The following is a 9,378-nucleotide window of genomic DNA, read 5'->3' on the forward strand; positions in this document are numbered from 1 at the left end:
TTAGTGCCCCGGATGTTGGATATCAGGTCCCCGGATGTTACATGTTAGTACCCCGGATTTGAGACCAGGTCCCCGGATGTTGGATATCAGGTCCCCGGATGTTAAATCTTAATACCCCCGATGTGGGAAATCAGGTTCCCCGGATGTTGGATGTTAGTACCCCGGATGTTGGATGTTAGTACCCCGGATGTTGGAGACTAGGTCCCCAGATGTTGGATCTTAGTGCCCCGGATGTTGGATATCAGGTCCCGGGATGTTAAATCTTAGTACCCCGGATGTGGGAGATCATGTCCCCAGATATTAGACTTCAGTGCTCCGGATGTAGGAGTTCAGGTCCCCAGATGTTGGAGGTTAGTGCCCCGAATGTGGGAGCTCAGGTCCCCGGATGTTAGATATTAGGACACCAGATGTTGTAGCTCAGACTCCGGATGTTGGATCTTATTCCTCCGGATGTAGGAGCCCAGGTGCCTGGATGTTAGATCTTAGTGTCCCGGATGTTGGATATCAGGTCCCCGGATGTTAGATATTAGTACCCCGGATGTTGGATATCAGATCCCCGGATGTGGGATGTTAGTGCCCCGGATGTTGGAGGACAGGTCCACGGATGTTAGACCTTAATGCCCCGGATGTGGGAAATCTGGTTCCCGGATGTTAGATGTTAGTGCTCCGGATGTTGGAGATCAGGTCCCTGGATGTTAGATGTTAGTACCCCGGATGTTAGATGTCAGGTCCTCGGATGTTAGAGATCAGGTCCCCGGATGTTGGAGATCAGGTCCCCGGATGTTGGAGATCAGGTCCCCGGATGTTACATGTTAGTACCCCGGATATTTGAGCTCAGTTCCCCGGATGTTCCACCAGGAGAACTGTATAGACATCTAGTGGACCTCAGGTCCCTGGATGTTGGATGTTAGGTCCCCAGATGTTGGAGTTCAATTCCCAGGATGTTAGATCTCAGTTCCCTGGATGTTGAAGATCAGGTCCCCGGATGTTGGAGATCAGATACCCGGAGGTTGGCCCTCAGGTCCCCGGATGTTGGGCCTTAGATCCCCGGATGTAGGAGCCCAGTCCACAGATATAGATCTTAATACCCTGGATGTGGGATCTCAGGGCCCCAGATGTTGGATCTTAGATCCCCGGATGTTGGCCCTCAGGTTCCCAGATGTTGGATGCCAGGTCTCCAGATGTTGGACCTCAGGTCCCCAGATGTTGGATCTTAGTACCCCAGATGTGGGATCTCAGGTCCCCGGATGTTGGATCTTAGATCCCCGGATGTGGGATCTCAGGGCCCCGGATGTTGGAGTTTAGCTCCTGGGATGTTGGGCATTAGATCCCCGGATGTTAGACCCAGGTCCCCGTATGTTCTTGGCTGTGACTCAGTTTCCCTCTCCCCCCACAGCACCCCGCACCTGGATGGCCTGGCCCGGGATGGCGTGCGGCTGACCCAGCACCTGGCAGCAGCGTCCGTCTGCAGCCCAAGCCGCGCGGCCTTCCTGACGGGACGCTACCCTGTGCGCCTGGGTCGGTATGGGGGGGACATCCGGGGAACGGAGGGGGAGGTGGGGGGGAGACGGGGGGCGGGACATCCGGGGATCTGAGAGCCAACATCCGGGGTACTAAGATCCAACATCCGTGGACCTGATATCCAACATCTGGGGATCTGAAACCCAACATCCGGGGATCTAAAGCCCAACATCCGGGGAACTGAGCACCAACATCCGGGGCACTGAGCTCTAACATCCAGGGGCTTCATCTCTAACATCCGGATTACTAAGATCCAACATCTGGGGATCTGAGCACCAACATCTGGGGCACTGAACTCTAACATTCGGGAACCTTATCTCTAACATCCATTGTACTAAGATCCAACATCGGGGATCTGAAGCCTAACATTCTGGGAACTGAACTCCAACATCCGAGGACCTGACATCCACCATCTGGGGTACTAAGATCCAAAATCCAGGAACCTGAGCCCCAACATCCGGGGAACTGAGCTCCAACATCTGAGGATCTGAGGGCCAACATACCTGAACCTGAGCTCCAATATCCGGGGTAGTAAGATCCAACATCCAGGGAACTGAGCTACAACATCCGGGTAACTGAAGTCCAACATCTGGGGTCCTGATATCCACCATACAGGGCACTGAACTCCATCATCCGGGGATCTGAGGGCCAACATCCGGGATACTAACATCCAACATCCGGGGACCTGAGGTCCAACATCCAGGGAACTGAGGCCCAACATCTAGGGCACTGAGGTCCACCAGAGGGAGGGGAGGACTACTCTGAGGATCTCAGGTTCAAATCCCTGAGACTCTGGGACTTCTCCCCTGAACTGCCAGGAAACCGGAAGTTACGCCATATTGGTTTCCCCCGGGGGCTCCCAGGGCTGGGGTCCTTTCCACCCCGGGTGGGCAGGTCCCAGGCTATCCCAGACACAGCAGGCCTTCCCCCTGAAGGTGCTAGATGCCCCCTCCTGACTCAGGATGCCATCATCACTGACCTAGGGTCCTTCTTCTCTCTCTTGGAAGGCATGGTGACCACCAACGGGGCGCGCGTGCTGCAGTGGGCGGCCGTGTCTGGCGGGCTGCCCACCTCCGAGATCACCTTTGCCAAGATCCTGCAGGAGCAGGGATATGCCACCGGCCTCATAGGTAAGAGACAAATCGGATCCACCCATCCATCCATCCACCCATCCCCCATCCATCCACCCATCCATCCATCCATACATACATACATACACCCACCCACCCATCCATCCACCCATCCATTCATCCATCCATCCATCCACCCACCCATCCATCCATCCATCCATCCACCCATCCACCCATCCATCCATCCACTGTGCATCCATCCATCCACCCATCCATCCACCCACCCATCCACCCATCCATTCATCCATCCACCCATCCATCCATCCATACATACATACACCCACCCACCCATCCATCCATCCATCCATCCATCCATCCACCCATCCATCCACCCACCCATCCATCCACCCATCCATCCACCCATCCACCCATCCATTCACTCATCCATCCATCTCTTCCCCTCCAGGCAAATGGCACCTGGGCCTCAACTGTGAGTCCCCCACTGACCACTGCCACCACCCCTTGAACCACGGGTTCGACTCCTTCTTCGGGGTCCCCTTCACCCTGATGGGGGACTACCTACAAGTGGAGCCCTCGGAGAAGCGAGCGCGTCTGCAAGGGCCCCTGGACCTGGGGGCGCAGCTGCTGCTGCTTTCCCTGCTCTGCCTGGCCGCTGGGAAGCTCACGGGCCTGCTGGGCCTGCGCTGGGTGCCCTGGGTGCTGGGCCCCGGATGTGGGGCCTTGCTCCTGGCCTGCACCTCCCGCCTCTTAGGTGTCTTCATCGTCCACGCCGACTGCTTCCTGATGAGGGATCACCAGGTCGTCCAGCAGCCTCTGAGGTTCGAGGCCAGCGCGGGGCTCTTCTTGCGGGAGGCTGAGGCCTTCATCCACAGGTCAGCCTGGGGGCGGGGAGGGGGACAGATGCCATCTACTAGATCTCTATAGTAAACTGGTAGACCTTAGATCCCCAGATGTACATCCAGCAGATCTCTATAGTCAACTGTCAACCTCAAATCCCCGAATGTTCCACTAGGAGATCTCTATAGGCATCTGGTAGACCTCAGATCCCCGGATGTACATCCAGTAGATCTCTATAGTCAACCGGTCAATCTCAAATCCCCAGATGTTCCATCAATAGATCTCTATAGACATCTGGTAGACCTCAGATCTCCGGATGTACATCTACTACATCTCTATAGTCAACTGGTAGACCTCAGGTGCCCAGATGTACATCCAGTAGATCTCTATAGTCAACTGTCAACCTCAAATCCCCGGATGTTCCATCAATGGATCTCTATAGACATCTGGTAGACCTCAAGTCCCTGAATGTTACATCTAGTATATCTCTATATACATCTGGTAGACCTCAGGTCCCTGGATGTTCCATCTAGTAGATCTGTAGAGACATCTGGTAGACTTCAGATCAGACCACGATCGATTTTTGGTAGTAGTGATCAGATCATGATCGATTATTGGTAATAACTGATCAGCTCATGTTCGATTATTGGTATTATCGATCAGATGATGTTCGATTATTGGTATTATCGATCACACCACGATCGAATATTGGTATTATTGATCAGATCCTGTTCGATTATTAGTAATATCTGATCAGCTCATGTTCTATTATTGGTCATATCGATCAGATGATGTTTGATTATTGGTAATAACTGATCAGATCTGTTGGATTATTGGTAATAACTGATCAGATCACGATCGATTATTGGTATTTTCGATCAGATCACTATTGATTATTGGTATTATTGATCACATCACCATCGATTATTGGTATTATCTGATCAGATCAGGATCGATTATCAATCATCTGATCGATTATTGGCAATACCTGATCAGGTCGGTTATCGGTGAGGTTATTGATGATGGGGGCGGGTTCTGACGTGGGTCCGCAGGCACCAGGCCCGCCCCTTCCTCCTCCTCGTCTCCTTCCTCCACGTCCACGTCCCGCTGGTCACCTCACCCGCCTTCCGGGGCCGCAGCGCGCACGGCGCCTACGGCGACAACGTGGAGGAGCTCGACTGGATGGTGGGTGAGTGTGGGGAGGGAGGGAACTGAGGCACGGTGCTTGGGATGAGGGAAACTGAGGCACGGGGGTGGGGTGAGCAGGATGGGGAAACTGAGGCACGGGGGTGGGGTGAGTGGGTTGGGGGAAACTGAGGCATGGGAGTGGGGTCAATGGGTTGGGGTAAACTGAGGCACGGTGCACTTGGGTAAACTGAGTCACTGGGCATGTTGGGGGTAAACTGAGGCACGGTGCATGTTGGGTAAACTGAAGCATGGTGCATGTTCAGGGTGAACTCATGCACGGTGCATTTGGGTAAACTGAGGTACTGTGGATGTGGGTAAACTGAGGCCTGCGTATAGGGGTAAGCTGAGGCACGGTGCATGTTGGGTAAACTGAGTCACTGGGTTTTGGGGTAAACTGAGGCATGGTGCATGTTGGGTAAACTGAGGCACGGGGACGAGGTGAGTGGGTTGAGTAAACTGAGGCACCGGGATGGGGGTAAACTGAGGCACGGGGACGGGGTCAGCGGGTCGGGGTAAACTGAAGCACGGTGCATTTGGGTAAACTTAGGCACGGTGCACTTGGGTAAACTGAGGCAAAGTGCATTTGGGTAAACTGAGGCACAGTGCATATTGGGGGTAAACTGAGGCACGGTGCATGTTGGGAGTAAACTGAGGCCCAGTGAGTGTTGGGGGTAAACTGAGGCATGGTGCCTGTTGGGTAAACTGAGGCACGGTGCATGTTGGGGGTAAAACGAGGCACAGTGGACGCTGGGGGTAAACTGAGGCACGGACCCATTCCCCCCCCCCCGCAGGGCAACTGCTGGCGGCGCTGGACGGCGCAGGGCTAGGGCGCCGCACCCTTGTCTACTTCACGTCGGACCACGGTGCCTCGCTGGAGGCCCGGGCTGGGGGCGCCCGCCTCGGGGGTTCCAACGGCGTGCACCGAGGCGAGGGGGAAACTGAGGCAGGGCGGGCGGGGCCTCCCACGCGGCCCGCCCCCGCCCCTTGACCTTTGCCCTTCGCCCCTCCCCTTGCAGGTGGCAAAGGCATGGGTGGCTGGGAGGGCGGCATCCGGGTCCCTGGGCTGGTGCGCTGGCCCGGGATGCTGCCCGCAGGGCGCCTGGTGCCTGAGCCCACCAGCCTCATGGACCTGTTCCCCACTGTGGTGCGCCTGGCCGGGGGCTGGGTTCCGGCGGACAGGTAGGAGTTCGCTGGCCTGGGTCCCCACGGGGTGGGGGGGAAGGGGGGTCATCCGGGGCCTCGGGGATCCCAAGGGGGGAGGCTGAGGCCTGCTCATTCGGGTCTCTGGGGGCTCAGAAGCCTGCACATCTGGGTCTCTGAGGGCTCAGACCTGCACATCCGGGTGTCTGGGGGCTCAGGAGCCTGCACATCCGGGTCTCTGAGACCCAGAACCCGGGGCTCAGGCCTTGACATCCGGGTCTCTGGGGGCTCAGAAGCCTTTACATCTGGGTAACTAAGGGCTCAGGCCTGCAAATCCGGGCCTCTGAGCACTCAGAAGCCTGGACATCTGGGTCTCTGAGGACTCAGGCCTTCATATCCGCGTCTCTAAGGCATCAGGGCTGCACATCCAGGTCTCTGAGTACCTAGGTCCAGGTCTCAGGCCTGGACATCCGGGTCTCTGAGGGCTCAGGACTGCACATCTGGGTCTCTGAGGGCTCAGAAGCCTGCACATCCGGGTCTCTGGGATCTCAGGCCTGCACATCCGGGTCTCTGGGGGCTCAGAAGCATGGACATCCGGGTCTCTGAGCACTCAGAAGCTTGGATATCCGGGTCTCTGAGGCCTCAGGCCTGCACATCCAGGTCTATAAGACCAGAGGCCTGGGTCTTAGACCTGCACATCCGGGTCTCTGGGGGCTCAGAAACCTGGACATCCGGGTCTTTGGGATCTCTGGCCTGCACATCCGGGCCTCTGAGCACTCTGAAGCCTGCACATCTGGGTCTCTGAGTGTTCAGGAGCCTGGACATCCGGGTCTTGAAGGCCTCAGAAGCCTGAACATCCAGGTCTCTGAGGGCTCAGAAGCCTGCAGATCTGGGTCTCTAAATGCTCAAGCCTTGACATCCAGGTCTCTGGGATCTCTGGCCTGCACATCTGGGTCTCTGGGGGCTCTGGCCTGGACATCTGGGTCTCTGAGTGCTCAGAAGCCTACACATCCGGGTCCTGCAGGGAGGTGGACGGCCGGGACCTGATGCCCGCGCTGCTGGGGACGGCGCAGGCCACAGGCCACGACTTCCTGCTGCACTACTGCGAGGCCCGGCTGCATGCCGTGCGCTGGTTCGACCGCCCAAGTGAGTGCCTCGACCTCCGCCGGGCCCCGGGGTGGGAGAGGGAGCTGCATGCATGCACGCAGAGACCCGGATGCAAGGCCTGGGGTGGATGTGGGAATCCCCGGATGTGGGAATCCCGGGATGTGAGGACCTGGATGGAAGGCATGAGATGGGAATCCCCTGATGTAAGGTCCCGGATGTGAAGTCCCTGATGGGAATTCCTGGATGTGAGGCTCTAGATGTGAGGTACTGGATGAGAATCCCTGGATGTGAGGCCCCGGATGTGAGGCCTCAGATGGGAATCCCCAGATGTGAGGCCCTGGATGTGAGGTCCCAGATGGGAATCCCTGGATGTGAGGTCCCAGATGTGAGGTCCCGCATGTGAATCCACGGATGTGAAGTACCGCATGTGAATCCCCGGATGTGAGGTCCTGGATGTGATTCCCTGGATGTGAGGTCCTAGATGGGAATCCCCGGATGTGAATACCCAGATGTGAGGTCCTGGATGGGAATCCCCGAATGTAAGGTCTTGTGTGTGAATGCCCTGATGTGAATCCCCCGATGTGATGTCCTGGATGTGAATTCCCGGATGGGAATCCCCGGATGTGAGGCCCAGGATGTTACTCCTTTCCCCCCCACCCACCGCAGGCCGCACGGTGTGGAAGCTGCACTTCGCCACTCCGCGCTTCGACCCGCCGGGCTCAGGCGCCTGCCTCGGTTTCCCTGCCTGCGCCTGCTCCGGGCGGCGCATGACCCGCCACCGGCGGCCACTGCTCTTTGACCTGACTGCGGACCCAGGGGAGACCCGCCCGCTGCGGGGCCCGATGGCAACACGCAGGCGCGTGGAGGCCGCGGTGGCCCGGATGCTGCGCACGCGCCGCCCCCGCGCGGCCCCGCCCCTCGCCCCTGCACACAACACCTGGAGCCCGCACCTGCAGCCCTGCTGCGCGCCCGGACTGCTCTGCGCCTGCGACCGCCTGATCCCCGACCTCTGACCCCGACCCGACCCCCAACCCCCAACTGCCCGGGGCTACGGCAGATCCTGGCCTGCGCCTCTCACATCCGGGGACTCACATCCGGGTATACTCAAATACAGAGATTCCCACATCTGGGGATTCCCACATACAGACTCTCACATCCGGGGATTCCTACATCCAGGGATTCTCACATCCGGGGATTCTCACTTCTGGTGACACATCTGGGGATTCCCGGGGATGAATTCACACATCCGGGGAATCCCACATCCGGGGACTTTTTACACCCGGGGATTCTCACAACCAGAGATTCTCACACCCGGAGACTTTTACATCCGGGGATTCTCACATCCAGAGACTCTCACATCCGGGGATTCCTACATACAGACTCTCACATCCAGAGATTCTCACATCCGGGGATTCTCACATCTGGAAATTCTCACATCCAGAGATTCTCACATCCAGAGATTCCCACATCTGGGGATTCTCATATCCAGGCATTCCTACATCCGGGGATTCTCAGACCAGGGAATTCCCACATCCGGGGAAATCTTACATCCAGAGACTCTCACATCCGGGGATTCTCACATCCGGGGATTCTCACATCTGGGGATTCTCGCATCCAGGGATTCTCACGTCTGGGTATTCCCACAGCCGGAGATTCTTACATCCGGGGATTCCCACATCTAGAGATTCCTACATCCGGGGATTGTCACATCCAGGAACTTTTACATCCAGAGACTCTCACATGCGGGGATTCTCACATCTGGGGAAGTCTTACATCCGGGGATTCCCACATCTGGGGATTTTCACATTCAGAGAGTCTCACATCTGGGGATTCTCAGACCCAGGGATTCCCACATCCGGGGACTCTCACATCCTGAGCCTCTCCTCCTGGACCTCCACCTTGGGCCTCCCATCCGGGGCCTTTCCCCAGCCTCCCATCCGGGGCCCTGTCACATCCGGGCCTATGTCCTCTAACTTCTCACACAATAAAACCTCGTGAGCACCACACCACATGGCAGGGTTAGGGGTCACGGGGGTCAGAGGCCGGGCACTGGTCCTGCCTTCCATTTCAGGTCATTTCTGGTTGATGCTAGGATACAGAGCTGGTCCCGCCTTCCATTTGAGGCCATTTCTGGTCGTTGCTAGTGTATAGGACTGGTCCCACCTTCCATTTCAGGCCACTTCTGGTCGTTGCTAGGGTATAGGACTAGTCCCACCTTCCATTTCAGGTCATTTCCGGTCATTGCTAGGGTATAGGACTACTCCCACCTTCCATTTCAGGCCACTTCAGGTCGTTCATAGGGTATAGGACTGGTCCCGCCTTCCATTTCAGGCCACTTCCGGTCATTGCTAGGGTATAAGACTAGTCCCACCTTCCATTTCAGGTCATTTCTGGTCATTGCTAAGGTATAGGACTAGGCCCACTTTCCATTTCAGGCCACTTCTGGTCATTGCTAGGGTATAGGACTGGTCCCGCCTTCCATTTCAGACCATTT

The 9,378-nt window shown here is 56.9% G+C and overlaps 1 protein-coding gene across 6 annotated transcripts in view; it reads left to right on the forward strand.

The window, feature by feature from the left end:
- The window catches only part of LOC138804046 (arylsulfatase L-like), a 12,921-nt gene extending 4,031 nt beyond the window's left edge, over positions 1-8,890 (forward strand). For 3 of the 6 annotated variants that reach the window (XM_069988313.1, XM_069988314.1, XM_069988312.1), the window contains 8 exons: positions 1,397-1,518; positions 2,529-2,651; positions 3,058-3,484; positions 4,502-4,638; positions 5,429-5,563; positions 5,654-5,816; positions 6,802-6,923; positions 7,551-8,890. In XM_069988313.1, coding sequence (XP_069844414.1) covers positions 1,397-1,518; positions 2,529-2,651; positions 3,058-3,484; positions 4,502-4,638; positions 5,429-5,563; positions 5,654-5,816; positions 6,802-6,923; positions 7,551-7,897 — 1,576 coding nt within the window. In that variant the 3' untranslated portion in view covers positions 7,898-8,890. The remainder of the gene's footprint in view (positions 1-1,396; positions 1,519-2,528; positions 2,652-3,057; positions 3,485-4,501; positions 4,639-5,428; positions 5,564-5,653; positions 5,817-6,801; positions 6,924-7,550) is intronic. The other 3 variants (XM_069988311.1, XM_069988315.1, XM_069988316.1) reach the window with 2 other exon arrangements.
- Positions 8,891-9,378: the final 488 nt, after the last annotated feature.

This window comes from Dipodomys merriami, unplaced genomic scaffold, assembly GCF_024711535.1.
Source record: "Dipodomys merriami isolate MVZ:Mamm:240054 unplaced genomic scaffold, mDipMer1.0.p SCAF_353, whole genome shotgun sequence".
Classification (NCBI taxonomy): Eukaryota; Metazoa; Chordata; class Mammalia; order Rodentia; family Heteromyidae; genus Dipodomys; species Dipodomys merriami.